This window comes from Euphorbia lathyris, chromosome 3 (genome assembly GCF_963576675.1).
Source record: "Euphorbia lathyris chromosome 3, ddEupLath1.1, whole genome shotgun sequence".
NCBI classification, from domain to species: Eukaryota; Viridiplantae; Streptophyta; class Magnoliopsida; order Malpighiales; family Euphorbiaceae; genus Euphorbia; species Euphorbia lathyris.
In genome coordinates this window covers 88017839-88038302 of record NC_088912.1, presented here as the reverse complement: position 1 = coordinate 88038302, position 20464 = coordinate 88017839, and the positions used below count along the sequence as shown (strand labels likewise).

General features: G+C 35.2%; 2 protein-coding genes across 5 annotated transcripts; one reads left to right on the top strand and one right to left on the bottom strand.

Annotated features, from left to right (window-relative positions):
- The first annotated feature begins 278 nt into the window (after positions 1-278).
- Positions 279-4732, top strand: LOC136224071 (peroxisomal (S)-2-hydroxyacid oxidase GLO4-like). Of its 3 annotated transcripts, none has more exons than XR_010686266.1 (12): positions 279-395; positions 772-919; positions 1004-1128; positions 1819-1865; positions 1946-2023; positions 2136-2260; positions 2337-2394; positions 2575-2637; positions 3262-3331; positions 3672-3772; positions 3947-4085; positions 4451-4591. XR_010686266.1 is itself a non-coding variant. In XM_066012313.1 (12 exons), exons 2-12 carry the CDS (start codon positions 777-779, stop codon positions 4628-4630), a joined length of 1095 nt encoding a protein of 364 aa, XP_065868385.1. In that variant the 5' UTR covers positions 279-395; positions 772-776; the 3' UTR covers positions 4631-4732. The 3 variants fall into 3 exon arrangements, 2 of the variants coding, with proteins under 2 accessions (XP_065868385.1, XP_065868386.1); XM_066012313.1 differs by having other exon boundaries at positions 3981-4085; positions 4451-4732; XM_066012314.1 differs by lacking the exon at positions 279-395 and adding an exon at positions 484-701 and having other exon boundaries at positions 3981-4085; positions 4451-4732.
- A 440-nt stretch (positions 4733-5172) lies between these two features.
- Positions 5173-13540, bottom strand: LOC136223104 (protein PHYTOCHROME-DEPENDENT LATE-FLOWERING). Of its 2 annotated transcripts, XM_066010914.1 has the most exons (12): positions 12829-13540; positions 11937-11988; positions 11773-11837; positions 11563-11646; positions 10995-11075; positions 10658-10810; positions 9820-9918; positions 8368-9737; positions 7802-8016; positions 7563-7708; positions 7228-7266; positions 5173-7130 (listed from the first exon to the last, which is right to left on the bottom strand). In XM_066010914.1, the coding sequence occupies exons 1-12, from the start codon at positions 12979-12981 to the stop codon at positions 5571-5573; spliced, it is 4017 nt and encodes a 1338-aa protein (XP_065866986.1). In that variant the 5' UTR covers positions 12982-13540; the 3' UTR covers positions 5173-5570. The 2 variants fall into 2 exon arrangements, with proteins under 2 accessions (XP_065866986.1, XP_065866987.1); XM_066010915.1 differs by lacking the exon at positions 10658-10810.
- Positions 13541-20464: the final 6924 nt, after the last annotated feature.

The following is a 20464-nucleotide window of genomic DNA, read 5'->3' as shown; positions in this document are numbered from 1 at the left end:
TAACCCTAAATTACTGACATGGACTGCAATTGAAAAAACACGTGAAATACAAAAGTTGCAATGTTCGTGGAGTGTGATAATCAGAAACACGTGAAATACAAAAGTTGCAATTGGTAAAAAAATTCCCAATTTGGGGTTATGTTTTACAATTGGACAAGTTTATAGGATAAGTTGTTACAATTGAAAGTTGGAGGGGGAAGTTGCAATATTTGGACAAGTTCAGGGGTTATTTGTGTATTAGGCCATGTTTAATCGAAAGGTCTCCTTTGAAAATTCAGCATCCATTAATAATGAATTGAAAAATACTGCATCATTCTCAGTATCAGCAAAAGTTTACCTTTCTTTGCAGTGCACTTCTCTGATTCCTCTTTACCTCCAACTTCCCATTCAATCAGGTACAATGCTTCTACTTTGCCTCCAAATATTCTTTCATCATCATGTTTTAGTGATTTTTTATGATCTTGAAGCAACTTTGATTTGAAGTACCATGATCAACTTTTTGCTTCTTGAGCATTTGGGTTTTCATCCATCGTTGTCATTAAATTTACCATTCAGAAGTTTCCAGTTAGATTTCTAGACAACGGATAATATAATAGGAAGTATCAAGTATGTGTTGTTGGATTAAAACTTCTCTTCCTCTTGATCATGATGATCTATCTACGGATTTTCAAGTTCTACATGAAATTCATATGCTGAAATAGGTTAGGGTTACATTTACAAGATCTTTCGGTAGTTAGGGCTTAAAACTGATATTTGAAATTGATGATTCAGGAGAAATGGGGAGTGAACCAGTGAATGTGAATGAGTTTCAAGAATTGGCTAAGCAATCCCTTCCCAAAATGTATTACGATTATTATGCTGGAGGAGCTGAGGATCAGCACACTCTCAAGGAGAATCTTGAAGCTTTTTTCCGGATAATGTAATTGAAGTGTTCTTTTTTATTCTTAATTCAAGATGTAAGTTTTTTACTTTCTGCTGATTGATTACCCTATGATTTTTGCAGAATTCGACCTCGAATTCTCGTAGATGTAAGTCGAATAGACATGTCAACTTCTGTGTTGGGTTACAAAATATCTGCCCCCATATTGCTTGCTCCAACTGCTATGCATAAGCTTGCTAACCCTCAAGGTTCAAAATATCATGAAAAATTGTCATTCAATATAATGTAAAAATGATAAAAGCATCCTAAGACCCTAATCATTCCGATTTTTTTGGTGGAATGAACACTGATCTTTCATTTCAACACTTGAGACTCCCGAATTTGGTCATTTTTAGCCCCTCGCACACACTTTTGTTGGCTGTGTACTTAGTCCTCTCAAAATGGTGCCAAGTCATCTATATCATGTGATAAAGCTCGCTTTACGCCAAGCCATTTGATGAAACTTTGTAACTGATAAAGACTTCACAAAATTATGTTGCCTGCAATTTAAGGGTTATACAAAGGGGAGTTCTTTTGATCTTTTTCGATCCATCTATTACTCTGACAAAATGGAGAAGTGGTTTTGATCTTCCATTTCATCACAACTGTTAAACATTAAGCAATTTCTCTGCCATTTTTTTTTATGGATTTTAGGTTGTCCTTTTTGGCTTTTGGCTTTTGGATTTTCATCAAATGGCTTGCCACAAAGTGAGCACTATCACATAATTTAGCTGCTCTGATGCTATTTTTGACAGAAATGAGCTATACAATTAACAGAAGAGTGAGTTAAGGGCTTAATGTGACTAAATAAATAATCAAAATCGGAATGATCAGGGGCCTCATGCTGTTTCTTTCCATGTAAAAACCCTTATTTAACTTGATTTCTATGTTTTTTCCAGGTGAAGTTGCCACAGCTAGAGCAGCAGCTGCATGTAACACAATTATGGTAATGAGAAATAATGAAATATCAGGTTTATTTTCTCACTTTACAAGTGTAACTGTGACGTGAGTTACTGTTGAATGCAGATTTTATCATACATGTCTTCCTGCACAGTTGAGGAAGTCGCCAACAGCTGCAACGCCATTCGATTTTACCAGTTATATGTAGTTCTCCACCTTAATTTTCTGATTCTCTAATATATTTACAAAATGTAGCATCTTCAGTTTTCTTTTAACTTGTCTTTTTGCTCTTTACACATACTGTTCTTTTGTATAGGTGTACAAGAGACGAGGTATATCCGCCCAGCTAGTGCAGAGAGCTGAAAGGAATGGATATAAGGCTATTGTACTAACTGTAGATGCTCCAAGACTCGGTAGAAGAGAGGCGGATATAAAGAACAAGTGAAAATTTTTACATCTTCATTCTGTTCAAAGACTCTATATGCTGGTTCATAAGTACATGTTATAACTTCTGCAGGATGGTTGCACCACAGTTGAAAATTTTTGAAGGTCTCATGTCAACAGAAGTTACCTCTGTGAGTCGAGTAGTCCGATTACTCTTTCTTTTCTTTGTGCTTTATGTTTTCACTTGTAAAGGGGTCTAATTTATAGCTTTTAACTTCTGTTTCCCAAGTTATGGTATGCTTTTCTAACAATGAACATTAGATTGACTGTATAAAGTAGTCTTACTTTACTCAAACATGGGACTTTGGCAGGATGAAGGTTCAAATCTAGAAGCTTTTGCAAAAGATACTTTCGATGCATCTTTGTCTTGGAAGGTATTTGCTTCAATAGCTTTCGGTTTGCTTTTGCAGAAGTTCTGCAAAAGGGTGTGCTACAAATCTGTTTTCTCACTTTGGATTGTGATATATTTAAAAGTTTTATAAATTACATAGCTGCTTACGATGTAACATTATAGAATGTTAATCGTGTTCGGTTGTTCCTGGTTTGTTGTCTTACATCTTTGTATTAAGGGCAAGAAAAGCACGTGATGCTCAAACTGCCTGCAATCACTAAGCACTTTAAAGGGGCGGCCCGGTCGCATTACGCGTCCCCGCTGAGCGAGGGTCCGGGGAGGGGTCCCACCACAAGGGTGTATTGGGGGCAAGCCTTCCCTTGCCAATTTAATTGGCAAGAGGCCGCTCCTAAGACTCGAACCCGTGACCTCTGGTCACACGGCAACAACGTTTTACCGTTGCGCCAAGGCTCGCCCTCTAATCACTAAGCACTTTGTGTTAAAAAAATTCCTTCTCATTTTCCTCCTCCTGCTATACAAGTCATGTTTTTTGTGGTAATTAGTCCTGGTTTGAGTTTTCTCAGACACTCTTTAGGTACACCGTCTCTTAATTATAGTCATGTTTTCTTATTATTGTAATAATTTGAGTAGTGCATAACGTCTGCAGGACATAGGCTGGTTAAGATCTATTACAAACTTGCCAGTTCTTATTAAGGGCATACTTACTCATGAAGATGGTAAGATCAAGGTTGTCTTTTCCCCTTCCATTTGTCTTTGCATCATAAAAAAAGTTCAGACAAAAACAGAACTCTAATCTCATTATTTACACTTGAAAGTTCACAACTTTTATCTAATTGGTAAGTCAAGACAGTGTTTCCCTCTCTCCTGATGACCTATTTTTGGTTTTGATTCAAATAGCTGACACATGTAACACTTTCAGCCAAGTGTGATCCCTTAATATATTAACCAAATGATACTGAATGTTTGTTGAACTTGAAATTTACACTATCAGCCAACACTTTTGGCTCTTCTACATGTATTACCTTTCTTCTAAACATGTTCTGCCTATATTGGCAGCAATTAAGGCAGTGGAAGTAGGTGTTGCTGGAATTATTGTCTCTAATCACGGAGCTCGTCAGCTAGACTACAGTCCATCCACTATCAGTGTTTTGGAGGAGGTAAGATCCACTACTCCATTATATTCTTTTATGTAGGATGAAAAGGACACTGAGCTATTATATTCTAACAAGTTATGGGGGTAAGAACAGAACGTCGTTTTAGATGAAGCGATCAAAGTACTAGCTAGTTGTGTTACCATTGTTCTTTCGTACATCACTTTCTAAACATTGCAGGAATGCTTTTTGAAGACAATTTTTGGGGTTACAGGTGGTTCATGCTGTTGGAGGGAAGATTCCTGTACTGTTTGATGGAGGAGTAAGGCGAGGAACAGATGTTTTTAAAGCATTATCCCTTGGTGCACAAGCTGTTCTTGTGAGCTCTAATATTCCAAATATTCATGTATCTTTCATATGTTCCATTCATTAGGTCATCCTAAGATAGGGGTCGCAATTTCTGACAGGATAACACAATGTACAGACACAATCCGATATGATTGATACGATTATCATTTTTCTTGCATTTATAGCATATATATAATCAATATGGAACATATAAATAGCATAATACGATTTTGACATGATAACCCGAAATTACCACCCCTTGCACGGTATATATTCATTAGTAACATGTTTATCAGACATCTTTTGGAGGAAAAAAATTTGGGAACCTGCTTTTTTGTTGATCTGGTTGCTTGTTCTATATTATGGTCCTTGAAGTTTGTATGTATATGGTTGCAGGTTGGAAGACCAGTGGTATTTGGGCTAGCGGCCATGGGAGAATACGGAGTTAAAAGGGTAATTGAAATGCTAAAGGATGAACTTGAGCTTACTATGGCACTTTCTGGCTGTCCTACTCTCAAACATATTAACAGGAGTCATGTTAGAACCGAGAGAGAGATGCTCCAATCCATGCTTTAGCAGCGTTTTTAAGCCAAATGATAAATAATCCACCATCTATTCTTCATAAACAGTGTATTCAATACTTTGGTTACTTATTGAAGAGGATTTTGTTTGCGTTTATGTTGTTTTTGTTTTCTGTTTTAGCCGATTATGGAATTGATTTACTTCTGAATATGCATCTTATTCATGGAAATGAGTTCTTAATTTCCTTAAATTACATCTGAATATGCATCTTATTCATGGAAATGAGTTCTTAATTTCCTTAACTATATTATATTGTTTAAATTACACTAACGTAAAAGTCCTTTGTGTTGTTTAAAGAAAGAAAAGCTCCAAAAATTATGATTTTGAAAAATAAAAAACATAGTTTAATAGAATTTGTTGATTTAAATAACTTTAATTCTTGAAGTTTTTCATTTTGAAATCAGCACCTATCATTTTGAAATTGTTTTACTTTAATAATGGTAAAAAGTAAAGTTCAAAGACTCATATAATGGTAAAAAGTAAAGTTCAAAGACTTGTATCAGTTTTGAAGTTTAAGGGTCACTTAGACTAAAATTGAGAGGCCTGAGTGTAATTTACCCTTACATAATTGTATTCCAAAGCACAGAAAAAATATATTACATCAAATCCTAAAACAATCCTATAAAAGAAAACACATAAACAAGTTTTTCTTATAACAGATTGATATTAGCAAAAAAATCTCCTGAAATTTACAAGCTAATGTCAACACGAAGCTTGGTGGGTTGTACAGCTCAAACTGCAAAATGTAAATTTCCTACTGACTAGCGGCCAACAACCATCCAACTGTCATATAATTTAAACTCATTTTTGTTTAGAAAGGACAACTATAAACAAAAAAATTCTAGTTCCAGCCACCCCTGGTTTGATGGATTGAAGCCCAACTCCAGCTGCTTTCTTTGGCGGCGGTAGCTATGGAACAGACTTGTGAACTTCCTCATGCATTATTGACAGAGTTGCTTTTGTTCACACCTTGAAGCTCCATTGGCGAATTTGTAATGCTCCCCACGGAACCAAGGGGACTGGCAGGACATGCCTCTGGATTACCAGCACTCATGGCATGTATTGCTCCTGAACTCAATTGTGGGCTCATTGGGGTCCGCTGGTTCATTTGCTGAGGACTAGGCTGTTGCTGGGGTTGCTGTGATGTTTGTTGGTTCAGTTGCGGAATTCCCATTGTCGAAGGTGAGCCTACTTGTTGCGGAGAAACAACTGACTGCAGGGTTGAGGATGGATCTGGTTGCTGCTGCTGCTGTTGCAGCAGCTGCTGTTGTAGTTGCTGCTGTTGTATCTGCTGCTGTAGCTGCTGTTGCTGCTGCTGAAATTGTTGTTGCTGTAATTGCAGTTGCTGCTGCTGCTGTTGTTGTGGGTTCATATACAGATTCATTCCAGCCATCAATTTGGGTGGACCCATAGGCCCCATTGCCGTCCGTTGAGCCATCGAGTTCATGTTAGCTCGGTTCAAAGATTGTCCCAGCATAGAAATACTTGCAGAACCTGGTTGCATCTGTCTGGTGCCTGCCATCCCAGTTATACCAGACTGAGTCCCTACCATGCTTCTGCCCTGCCTAAGTTTCGATGTCAGTAACGCAGCAGCTTGTTCCTGAGTTAATTGTCCTGAACGCATATGCTGACTTATCACATTGCCAATATTTGATGCGCCCAGATTTACTGAGTTCTGACCCACAGTATTTATACCAGATATAGATGCCATAGGTCCCGAGATTCCAGATCCTAATCCCCTTGTACTGCCAATTCCCATAGTATTTCCCAGGCCTCCTAATCCGACCATATTGTTACCCATATTTCCCATCCCCATCGCTCCAATTCCCATCATCATTTTCCTCTGATGTTGCATCTGCGGCTGCTGTTGTAGTTGCTGCTGCTGCGATTGCAGTTGCTGCTGTTGTTGTGGCTGCTGACGCTGTTGTTGTTGCTGCTGCTGCTGCTGCTGTTGTTGAAACAGTTGAAGCTGGAGATGAGACGGCTTATTGACCAATTGGTTACCTAACTGCATGTTTGTATTCTGCCCGAGAGAGCTCAAGTGAGAGAGTGGATTAGATGGAAGCCCCATTTGTGACCTCTGGAACTGTGAATGCTGCTGCATCAACGCATTTTGATTTTGTTGTGGCTGCTGCAGCTGCTGCTGTTGTTGTGATTGCTGCTGCTGCTGCTGCAGCAGAGATTGAGAGTCCAGCTGTTGGGATCTTGCAGGCATTGAAACTGCTGACATGAGACCTTGAGACCTAGGTAATTGAGGATTTCCAGGAGGTAGCATCCTAGCATTTGTGATATTCTGTGACGGATTCATAGATGCATTACCACTAAGACTTGGCTTTACATCATTAGATCCCTGACCTGTAACTCCCTCGTATGGCTGCGCATCAACTGCTGAATTATTAGGAGGGGTTCCAGCAGCATTTGGTTGACCGGCAATATTCAAGCGGGTAGGCTTTTGTTGAATGCTATCTTCCATAAGATATCCTTCGCGTGCCATCTGCATAAGTAAATTGTGTTACTTGATCGGAATCGCAAACTTACTGAGTAAAAATTTTCAAGTTCTAACAAGAATTCCTTCTCTCCCAAGAACATACCAGTGAACAAAATTGTGATGCAAGCAAATCCGCGAAGTGCTGCATAAGAATTTAGTCAGATATGTAAACATAACAACAAGTAAGGAATATAAAATTTAGGTATAAGGAAAAAATAGCAAAAAAAGGAAATTTTCATAAGCCAGTATTCTAGTGGCTGAAATTGATTTTCAGCACAATTCTATTACATGAGATCTGAAACGATACATGCAAAACAATGAAGAAAGAGAGACAGAGTGAGAGAAAGGAAGGTATTAGTTTGAAGAAAAAAATTTCTTAATTGATCCAAATAACAAGAACCTTTAATCACGTCAACGAAATGTAACTAGAGAACTTACAGTATTGGGCAAAGTAGGAAGATAATCCTCCACCGAAAGAAAATCACCATCCTCTGCTTCTCCATATTGCATCGCTACAGTACCATCATTTGGCTTCTCTGACATGATCATTCTGGTCCTCATCCGGGGAAAAGAAAAAACATTTCCTATATAAACAGAAGTGTAACAGACAAGATAAATCAGCAACAACAAATTATAAACCTAGTAACTCCGATAATTCTATAGATAACACTACAAACCTTGAGCTACTCTATCTGCCTGCATGAAATTTATAATTCTGATCTTGCACGTGTTCACGCTGCCACCTATAATTGAATTCGATAATGGGTTTTCATCATCTTTCAAATCCTCACTGTTCGGCAAATTAAGACAGGCCCTCAATTGTTTATCAGAATATGTGTTGCTCCTGATAGCATATTCTTCAACTTTATTTTTCTTGCTTTTGAGTTGATGCCTACAAAAGAGCAGCCAACAGAATATGAATAACAAGAAGATGAAAAAAAAAGACGGAATTCTATGGTCACTTTGTTAGAAAACAAAGCAACCCTTAAATGAGAGAGACACTTAAAATCTTATAAGAAGAGAAAGCAAGTTCAAGCAATGTATAGACGATCCTCGAATGTGCATCAAATTGATTATGCTCAAATAAATAGGGAAGGAACATATTCGATCTTTGTGACATGATTCGTAAACTGATGCAAAAAACGTGCTTTTGGCAACTGTGAATAATAAATACTATAGAAAAGACGCAGGGAAGCATAGAAATAAAAACTGCAACTTCATAATATTTTAGTGGTCATTTTACCTCATTGCCACATTCTCGATCTTTGAGAACCTTTCGAGCATGGTTTGATCAGCAATAGGTGGAGTTCCAACAGAAGGACTATTTGCATTTAGTGGAGCACTTATATTACTAACACTTACAGGGGAACCAACACCACTCATTGCTTGACTTCTCGGGACTGAATTGGATCTCCGCTTTACAGCAGGATGGGCCTGGTGTTGCCGTTGGAACGACTCATTAGCACTGGAAGTCAAAGATGGGGTTCCACCAACATCAAGAACTGAGGTGACAACGGACTTCTCCTTATGCGAAGATCCAAGAGCACCAGTTGCAGCAACTGCTCCAAAGTGGGCCCCAGCTGAACCACTTGAAAATTCTCCAGATTTAGATGATAATGGTGATTGAGGCAAAGCCCCAGCAGATAACCGGGGACTTTGCACGGTTTTCCTCTTCTGGAGCTGTTCCTCCTTCCTGGGATCTTGGCTGAGATTGTTCCACGCCTGAGGGAAATTAGATCTCATGAGATGCTGCGGTAATCTTTGCTGTAGCCGGGACAGCTGTGGGTCCAGATGGCCTGTTTCTGCCTCCACTAGATGCATATTACTTTTAACCTGACTAAGCTCTGAACCATCGACCTTATCTGTTTCAAACTGTTCTTCCTTGGGAGCAAATCTTACACCAGGCTGTCCAGCAGAAAACGAGCTTTGATTCATACCTTCAAAAATTTGCTGCGGATACTTCTGAATTCCTGCATTAGAATAATGAATTCCTCTTGCAATTGTTTGATGCTGTAATAGAGGATTTTTCCAGCTCATATCAGATGCATGAAGGCCGTCCACGTGTGCGCCCATCTGCTGCTGCGGAATCCCATCCAGACCCACTGGGGTATTCCGTGCTCGCTTATTAAAACTGGTTAAGGGTGACATTGATCCATCTTGATTCTCCCTTTTACCGAGTAAGGAAGCACCAGAATTTATATTGTCCCTGTATGCAATCATGTCCTGCCCAGAAGGGGAAGCTGCAGACATGCTAACAAGCGATCCCGAACCTTGATCTTGCATACTTCTTGCAGAAGCCGCCATCCCCATTTGATACCTCGGTTGTTGTGATACCAATGGTAGTGCACCAATATTGCCATCTGGCATAAAGCTTCTTCCTCCTAAGGAAAATACGTTGCTTTGAGCAACGTTCTGCGTAATCTGACTGTCCTGGATGCTCTGTTGCATCATGTTGCCGGAAATGATTCCTGAATCTGGTAACCGACTATTGGAGCTTTCCGGTACTCTATCTATGCAAACTTTCTTCCCATGGATTCTACTATTGGATGTGACAGTAACTTCAGGTATCTGCCTCAATCTTTTTCTCCGCAAACTGCTGAGACCTAAATTGAGCTGCAAAAGATATGCAACAGAGTTACCAAATATATATTAGTTATTCTTGCCAATAGAACATATGTTCTCCCAAATTTATTACCTTTGTCGGAGCTGGGCCATTAGAAAGCCTATCCAATTTGGGAGTAGGATCTAGACAAAGTTGTGGTTGCAAGGCTTTCAATATACGGGATTCCACTTCCTACAACAACAGAAATTAAAATTGTAACCTACTAAGAGGGATGTATTAGATTAAGATTTTACAAGACTTTTAAGAGTTTTTAAAGTGACTGACTTTTAAAGATTTTGATGGATTTTTAAGGATTTTTGTAGATTTCATCAAGTTTTGAAGAACTTTCATAGATTTTGTTTCAAATGATTTTGATAGACTTTATAGATTTTGATAGAGCTGTATAGACATTAATATACTTTATTTAGAGAACATTATCTACTGCCAATAAGTAAGATTATGACATATCTCTCAATATCCGAGAGCTGAAGGAGAATAATGAAAGAAAGAAACAAGCTTATTAGCAAATCCTTGACTTAATTGATACTTTCATTAGTATTAGCAAAAAGCTTTAATACTAATAAATACTGCAGATTAGACGTGGATTTGGTGACAAGAAAAAAATTAGAAAAAGAAACGAATCACAAATCCTATGAAATCTTAACCAGAATGGAAAGACACTTTGATAGATTTTATGTATACCAAACTACAAAAAGTCATTGAAAGTCCATCAAAGTCTTTAAGTCTTTTAAAATCTTTATTTAATACCTCTAAACTTTTATAGAATCTTTAAAAATCTGAATTGAATACCTTAAGACATTTAAAGTCTTTATAAGTATTTTAAAATTCGAATGGAATACACCCTCCGAAATGAAAAAAAAAAAATACAGTGATTATTCATTTTCTAAGCATAAGGTGAGCGAACACACACCATTAAATCACCATAAGTCCAAGAAATATCTGCGATCAACGGGATATCCTTGACTACATTCTCCAATGACATCCTGAGGCGTACTCTATTCACAACAGGAAGCACGGAAGGAATATTACCTTGCTCTGAAACACATTTTCGGTAATCTCGTACCTGAAAGAGTTTCGAAATTGACACTCAGAAAATCACCAAAAAAATCTCAGCCTCAATTAATTTTTCCATTCCTTCCACGGATACATGGTCCACATGATTGCTCACATACATTTAGATAATTCTCAGTTCTACTTGTTACTTCTCCATGTTTGCTAGGGCAAAGATGCAAATTTCAAGCACTCACCTCACACATGAGCGTGCCATTGACATATTTGCACGGTATATCATCCAAAATATCTCCAGGCAGCCGACCAGACTCAATAGCCTCCACGTTATATGCACAAATAAGCACAATAGATTCAGTTCAAGAAACTTAAGAGAAATAGGTAATAAATCTCAGTGACAATAATGGAGATCACAAGTTATTTTGGGTAATTTAGGGCACTGGCCTATAACTTCACACTATTAAAGCACAACATTTTTTTCCAAAAGAAGACATTTCGGAGAAAGGACTCAACATTAATAGCATAAACATCAAGAGGTAATAATAATAATAATTAATAATTAATAATAAACCCACATATTATGGATCATCCCAATAAATAAACCTTCTATAAGTTAAAGCCCCAATTAGAGTATAATTTCTCTTGAAAATTGTGAAAACATAAGCTCCAACATGTGGCCGCAAAACATGCCCATTCTAGGTGATGCACATACAAAATATCATATATCACAATAAAACTAACTTTAAGCACTAAGCTGAATAAACCATTGATGAGAGTTGAGAGATAAGGAAACCCATTAATATTTACCGAAAATAGAGTCTCGGATGTCTTATCATAAGGATGCAACAATTTTGAAGAATCTTGAAGCATACTCTGGTGTGCTGCCTCATTCTGAAAATTCATAAAGCACATAGTTTCAAACTCGAAACATTAAAAAGAAAAAAAAAAAGATTATTCAAGAGTGCTACTTTCTATTTGATTTTTCACTTTACATAATAAATGTTATTTCTAACAAACCTCTGAAGGCTTCCCAATCATATATCCATCTGGGTAGAGGTTCAACGTAAATGAAACTTCATGCTCTGTCAAGGGAAATAAAAATAATTGAATCCTAATGTGAAAGAAGAAACTATTAATCAAAGTATTGTCACTCCAACAACCAGATATGCTAAATCTCTTACCAGAAATTGATGAAACAGCAGAGACACCCTCACTGCCCTCAATGAGGCCACCCTAATGCCGACAAAGAAAAAACCCAAATTATGATTGAAACAAAATATAACTGATGACATTCGCAGTATATGCATAAGAAAGAACATTTGAAGACTCTCAACTACAACGAAAGAAAACAAATATTCTCCCATTTCATAAGAGATAAAGGGAAAAGAGAAAACAACAATTTAGAGAAGAAAAATATTGGCGACTATATGACACTCAGCAGAAAGGGAAAAAAGAAATTAGTATAATTCTTAGTCTTAAGCATCAGCTCTCGAAAATAAGTTCAAATTTTCAAGCAAAAACCACGGGGTTTTGACAAAAATCTAAATCTACCAGATGCTTAGATCTTCCATGAATCAAATTACCCAAACCACCAAAACTGTGTAACCCGGTCAGCAACAGACAATCTCGAAAGCCGACAAAATCAAAATCTTGGATCCATTGTTTTGCATAAATGACTTTACAAACTAAGCAGAGTAAGCCACTATATACATAAAATGGCAACACTGTTCCCCCAAAATCAGCAAGTTTATGCAACTAACTGAATATAAAGGTGTAATGAGTTCAAAAAATTCGATCTCTCTTCCCTACTTCCATAAACTACTAAACTAAAATCCAACTAATGACAAAGGGCCAAAGTCAAAAACCCATCCTCACTCAACTATAGAAACCTCATGAAACGCGCAAGAAAGTTAGAATCAGAAGATTTAAAATTCAATTTCTAATCAAATCTTCTTGGGAAATAGAAGTTATATTCATCGAACTAAACTAAAATTGAGATTTGAACAATAATGCTTAATTAAATCCAACATTAGCCAGCAAAATAAAATAAAAAATTACTGTTTGGATAATTACCTCGAGCTTTGTTGCAGAAGATCCATTCTTCGACCCGATCAAGGAGCTCTTCTTGTAGTTCTCGGAAACCTCATCGACATCAGGCTCTTGAAGAACACCAGGTTTTGCTCGAAACCGTTTACCAGTTTTTGAAACCTTAAAGGAGACCCCCATATAGGAATTTTCTTTCACACTTCTATTTTTTAGGATTACAGAGTTTATTTCGGTGTTCGGATCATGAGAAAATGAAGGCAATTACAAGCAGGTTGCAGCGAAAGTAAGCTCCTTGGAACATGAGTAGAATTTTTTAAGGGCAAAAGAAAAAACCCAATTGCAGCTCTTTAAGAGTTTGAGGTTTAAGGAGCTAAATTGATAATTAGTAGGGGGTTAATTTCACTTCGCTGAGAAACAAAGTTTTTAGAGGGTGTTTGGATGCCGAGAAAATAAAAGAAAATTGTAAAACTAGTGTCGCTACAGAAAAAACTTCAATTGAGATACCAATATAAAATATTTCGAGTAAATTGAGATTTAAGGTCGGCCGGCGGATATCAAGAAAGCGTGAGAATGTGAAAGAACGGCGACCGGTTTCCGGAAAAACGTAAATTGGGTACTATGAGATCGTTACGAGAAGAAGAAGAAGAAGAAGAAGAGGAAGAAAGGTTTTGCAGAACCTAATAAAAGAGAGATTTTATGACCGGACCCTGTACTTGTGTTGTGTCTTGTCATGCGCTCATAATTTATGACTTACAATTTTCTTTGGCCTTTGACGCTCCCTCCCTACCCTTATAGTCCCGGATCATTGCATCTTGTCAATAAAAACGTAATAAATATTCACTTTTTTTCTTTATACCAATCATTTCCAAATAAGGTAGTATGATTCTCTTTTTTCATCGGTTAGATTCATTGCACCCGATCCACCATAGAAGTTCTCCTATCCATACATTTTCAAAAAATAAATAATTTGTGGAGAGAAATTTTGGAGGCGTGAGATCTTTTGAAAGCAGACTTAAGTTGGAAGGTGGGGGTGATCTTTCAATTCATATTTTAGAAGATAAATGGCTACATGGGCTCTTGTGTATGTATCTATTATTCACAAAATCTCAGTCATCGAGCTTATTTGTTCACTCTTTCATGGATGTTGATTCAGGCCAATGAATGCGGACATGGTAAAATCACTTTTCTCTAACGATGATGCATAGTAATTTTTAAAAATTCTTCTTAGTTTCAGGAAGCCTATAGATAGCTTGGCATGAGTGTATTCGAAGAATGGATATTATACGGTAAAATCTGGATATCGTTTAGCTAAGCAGCTTCAGTGGTCAGGAGTAGCTTCTTCTTCGTCACTTTCCTCGATTTTAGGATTGTGGAATCTAATTTGACAACTTTCAACTCCGATAAAAATTAAATATTTTTTATGACGGGCTTGTAAAGGGCATCCTACTTCACTCTGTCAACCTTGCTAGAAGGCATCTTCAAGTGGATTTATGTTGCTTAGGTTGTAGGAATCTATTTGTAAGATGGCAAAAGATGAGTGGAAATGCTTTCCTAATGGTTGGAGACCGGATAAATGTCATGGGGATAATGTAGTGGACTGGTTGGGGCTGGTATTTAAGTCTTTGCCTAGGAATTTATTTTTTATTTTTGCTGCTACAGTTTGGTTAATATGGTTCGAACGCAACATGAGATTCAATGAAAGAGAGAGCAGAGAGGTCGGAATTTGCGTTGCTCGGGCCAAGTCTCTAGTGAAAGAATGGACTTCAGTGGCAAGCGTTGATGATGGTGTTAAACAAGTTGATGTCCCACTCCTCTGCCTATGAAATTGAAAATGAATATGTTGATGCTTCGTTCGGTCAGGATGGAGAAGTCTGTGGAGTGGTAATCTGATGCAAGAAAGGGAAAGTTATGTTGGGTGTTGGTGTTTCGATCGATTTATGTCTTGAGCCCAGAGATAGCAGAAATAGTAGCATTGAGGGAATGTCTTTAAATTGTAGCAAATGCATGCTTCACTGCATTATTGATGGAGTCAGATGTTGTTAACATGCATAATAGGGAGCTAATTCATGTTGCTGATGTTGCATTTATGGTATAATATATTGTAGAAAAAAGGAGATTAATTCCATGAACCGAGCTTTACTCATGTCAATAAGAACAATAATAAGCCAGCACACAGAGCTTGTAAAATGAGATAGAGGAAGTCCTTAGTTCCATTTTATCTTTTATTATGAGGATATTATGGTTGTTTAATGTTTTCTATTATTATATTCAATAATTATAAAAAAATAATTAAAATTTTGATATAAATTTAAAAAAATCAAATTTACATAAAATAATTCATTTCTCTAAAAAATATTTTTATATCATTATTTATTAAAAATAAATATTTATAATTAATAAAGCTTTGTAATGGAAAAAGGTTTGGTATTTTAAAATGGTAGATTTGTTTTCATTATTAAATAACTTTATCAGTCAATAATTTTATCATTTATAATTTTTACAATTTAAAATTTGTTTATTTTAATATTTATAATTTTAATTTTATCGACACCTTTGCTTTATTTCTTGAATTCCTTTTATTCAAAACAAACATATTATTCATTATTCATTAAAGCAAACGCTTAATACGTAAGGCAAATAAATAAAACGAGGCAAGATTATCCTTAAAACATTTTTAGAAACTGCTAATTTTGCTAAGGAATAAGTTGGCTAATATAATATAAATGCACATAAAAAAAACTCTATCATGAGTTTTTACAATTAGAGAACTATTTGTTTAGCCGAAAGTTAATGAGAGGTAACATTGGTCGATTGGATCACTAATTAACAATAAAAAAAAGATTATAAAATATTGAAGACCACAAAACTTCCATATTGAAGATATGAAATAAATTCATATTAAAACTTATTCGAGAATTTTTTTATCGATAAAACTAATTAATTTTAATGGTGTCCAATATCTTAATTTAAGGAAGAAAAAGTTTGGAATCATCTCAAGTTGAGTTTTAACTTGAGAGATCATGATGTAATCTTAATTACAAAATTAATGGTTGAATGTAATTATAAATTAATTAAATTAATTTACTTATTGAATAATTAAATTTTAGTGTTGATTTTGAACTAACTAAGGGATGTTTGGTTGGCTAAAATAATACATAGGAATGGGTAGGGGTGGCAACGGGGCGGCGCGGGGGCGGTTTTGCATCCCCCATTCCGCCCCCAATATTTTCGGGGGCGGTTTCGGGAAATCCCCAAAAAAATATTCGGGGATTTTTTGGCATCCACACCTGCCCGCACGGTTCTCCACCGGTTTCGGGGAATCCCCGATCCCCAAATAAAATTTAAAAAATTCTCCAAATTAAAAAATTAATCATTCCCCAAATTTAAAATTCATCACGTGTTACTAGTATAAAATATTAGTTTAGAGCAGCAATAATACGAAATTATAAAATATAACTTTAGAGTAACAATAAAACAAAATTAAAGTACTGATATAATAAAAAAAAACTCAGCATTTAGTACTGATATATCTAAATACATGTGATATACCAAGAGTAGCAATAAAACAAAATTAAAGTACTGATATAATAAAAAACTTAGCATTTAGTACTGATATATCTAAATACATGTGATATACCAAGAGCAATAATAAAACTAAATTAAATTGTTGTAGATGTAGATAATAGTACCAGTTAACTTATCACAATACTGATTATTTTTTAAATCACATTTAAATACTAATTATCTTAAATATATATATATATAATATTTTATTTTATTGTTTGGGGATTTTACGGGGATTTTAAGCTCGATTTTTCGGGGGCGGTTTGCGGATCCCCACGGTTCGGGGATAGCAATACCCACCCCCGCCCAATTTTAATGTGCGGGGCTCAAATCTCCCCCGCCCCCAGCCCCGCACCCAAAATTTTCGGTTTTTTCCCGACCCGGTCGGTTCGGATCCCACGGTTTTCGGTTTTTCCCCACCCCATTGCCACCCCTAGGAATGGGGATGGGAATCAAAGATTTCCATTGGTTGCATATAAAGTATTGAAATAGGAATCTCATTCCCATAAACAGTGGAATCACTCATTCCCCTCTAATTCTACCTCAATCATTTTTCATTCCCTATAATAAAGCAAAACACGTTGATTTGTTTTCAATTCAACATTAAAAATGGATTTGGATCCTCTCCTGTCTAGATAAAACAGGAGAGATCCTGTTAAATTGATTTTTACCCTGGATTAAATTTGAAGGCTATGATTGAATATATTATGTATTAATTAATTTACATTATTATAAAAGTTTAATTATCTACCTTCTCTCACTATTTTCCCACAATCCCACCACCAACTTATCCTTTTTCTATTCTCAGTGTCTTAGTTTAACCTTCTCTCTTATTTCATTCTTTAATTTCATAAATGGCTTTGCTCTTACATGCAATTATGGATCTCTATTAAATTTTGATTTGTGAATGAATTAAGCGGTAGAATACTGTTATAGTACACAAGAGGGTAAAGGAGATTCTACAAATTAAAATGCTTTTTTTCTCTGATTACTTGTTAATTCTGTAAATTGAAGTCCTGCTATAATTTTATACTGGATTGAAAACATGAATAAATTGAAACCTGTAAACTGTTTGATAAAATACCTAAAAAAAAGGAATGGTTGTTGGTGTAAAGAGAATTGATTTTACTTACAATCAACTGGATTTGATAATTGATTTGTTCAATTCCTGCATATAAAATATGTAGTTTATTCAATTTTCAATTTGTTTATCATCGATTGCCTACTTAGTCAATATACTTGTTTCATTTAGGATTCTATTATAGTATGTTTTAGGCTCTAAATCACTGGTTTAATTATTCATCTTCATGGTCTTGGTCTTGTTGGAACAAGAGGGAACAGAAAAAGCTTGAGTTTCTCAAACACAAACAAACCTCAACAATAATTCTCAAACACAAGCTAATTGAGTTTCTTTTTAATCAAACCCAGAAAAGAGATGGTCGTGTATGTGATAAAAGAAGATTTCTTTATACCAACCCAGAAAAACATGGTATTGCGTGAGAGACAGAAGTACACAGAGAACAAAGACAGACTACACACGGTTATGTTTGCGGATGCTTCTAAAATTTTAATTCCAATTAATTATGTTTTAAATGGCAATATTTTAATGAAAAATATTTAGATGTTATCTTATCCCTTAATATCGATTGAAGGGATAGGATGAATTCAACATGACCTCTCCAGTTTTAGTAGAATATGAGAGGATCCGAATCCATTTTTATTAACTATTTTTTACAATTTTTATACAAAATTACTTGATTTTATTGTCTTGATATAGTTATTATTTGTTATTATTAACAATAAACTATTTCTCCATTATCTTTCTATCAAATAGATATTAAAGTATATAATACATAAAATTAATAAATGAAAGGTAAATAAAGAAATAAATATAATGAATTAGTATTTAATAATAATAATAATAATATATTTTATATTGATTTTAACTCGGATCGTTGGAGAATCAAACAATTTCAAAAAAAAATCGATTCTGATTCCAGATTAAACCAAACAAGATAAATAAATGATCATTCCAATTCTGATTCCATCACATTTCGATTCTGATTCTGTTTCTGATTCCAAAGTTTGAATCAAACGCCCCGTAAGATGTATAAATCATAATCTCTCAACTCGAAAGAATCCAATTTCCAACAAATAAAAGTTGGATAAACAAAACTAAGAACTATTGTACTATACATGTACATTCTTTCTTTTAATATTATAAACATAAAAGAAACATTCTTAAAATGCTACATTATTTTTTAACTAGAGTTTCACCAAAGTTTCATCATAAATACAAAGGAATTTCATCAATATTTTACTAGAATTCCATTAAGATGTAAAGCTTCACAGTAGTTTCACTATATTATTGGAAAATATATGATCATTATTAGTAGTAGTATTTTTAAGTTTTAATTGAAGTGAAATGCACGAAGCATCAATTTAATTTTGTTTAAAACCAAGTGTATGATTGGTTTTGTTTTGTGAGTACAATATAAAAGACAATAAAAAAAAGAGTAATTGGATAAATTGTCTAAGAAGATTACAAATTATATACATACTATAAAAGTGAAGAGATTGAACAGTGCAATTGAAATTTTTTGTCAAAATTTTCCAATTACACCTCTTATTCATTCTCTCTCTTTCACTTTATGTGTCCTCTTTAGTCATTTCAATTTTTTCTGATTTTATCCTCATGTGAGGGTCTTTTATGTAATTTACCATTATCTTCAGATTATTGAGGTTGTTTACAGCTAGCACCAAAACGGCACCGTATTATCAAGGACATTTTAGAGTTTTCTTCTCTCCATTCATTTAGGGTTTCTATCTACAGAATTAACTCATAGTGCCTGCAAATTACCCTTGCGTCGTTTCTCTCTCATTCCAAGCTTTTTCCTATTCTCCATCGTTTTTGCCCATCGTTTTTTCCCAGCTCTCATCCTCCATTTCACATCTCCGACTTACTGTTTGGCAATCTCCAGCCATATTGTGTTTCCTTTATCATTCTCCTGGTCGGTTTGGAAAGCAACGATTTAGGGTTTTGTTCTTCACACCCATAGCCTCGAATCGGTCCGCAACTGATGTAAGATTTCTATCATTTCTTTGCGTATTTTTGTTGAGTTTAAATTTGTCTTAGGCTGAACATAGTTCTCTCATTCTTTAGGATCCTTTTTCAACAGCCGAAGAACACGGAACTACTGTTCAGGTAAATTTTCTGCAGATTTGTTTGCTTTTTTTACAATATGCTTATTAACTTTTTAATTTATCCTATTTGGCAGGTCTTTTCTCATGGATTGTAAAACTTGAACCATTTATTTATCCTATTTCTCAGTTTCTGGTATGCTTTTCTTTCAAATTTCATGTTTTTCCTTTTGATTTCTTAGGTATTAAGTTTTTATGTTTTTGTTCTTTTTAAATTAATTTATCTGTTATTCTTCTAGAACCGAAACCATTAATTTCAACTTCTTTTTTTTTGTGTGTTTTCTTAATTAAAGTAGTTTTAGATTTGTTTTTTGGTATTTTTGTTGGTCAAATTTGTGAATAAATGATTTATTAGTCTTATTTTGACATGAGTATTACATGGTTGAAAAACCCCGGCTTTATTGTGGATTTAAGACTGTTTTATTTATATTTTTTATTGCATCAGTGTTTATGATTTTTCAAGGTTTGTGCTTATAAATTTTTGTTTGTTTTTTTTAGATTTGCAGGTTTTATTCAGTGTATGAAGTTTTTCAGTACGTGTTGGTTTATTTGTTTTTGTGTTTGATGAGTGTCGAATTCACCAAAAATAAAATACCTACTCCTGAAATCCGAAAACTGTAGTAAATGTGGAGTATGGTCGAATCCACAGAGACTGTCCGAATTATAACTTTTTGAAACTAACAATTAAAAGTAAAGAGGGGGGGGGGGGGTTTGGTTTGTGGATTTCAGTGAATAAAATTAACTGGAAGTAATTAATCAGTAAAAACAATTAAACAGCAAGCAATGATATAAATAACTTGATATGAGGCGATTCCAGCCAGATGTTAGATTTGAGTCATGAATTGAACCAGTTGATCATCAATCATACAGAAAATATAAGTTTCAACCCTTCAAATAA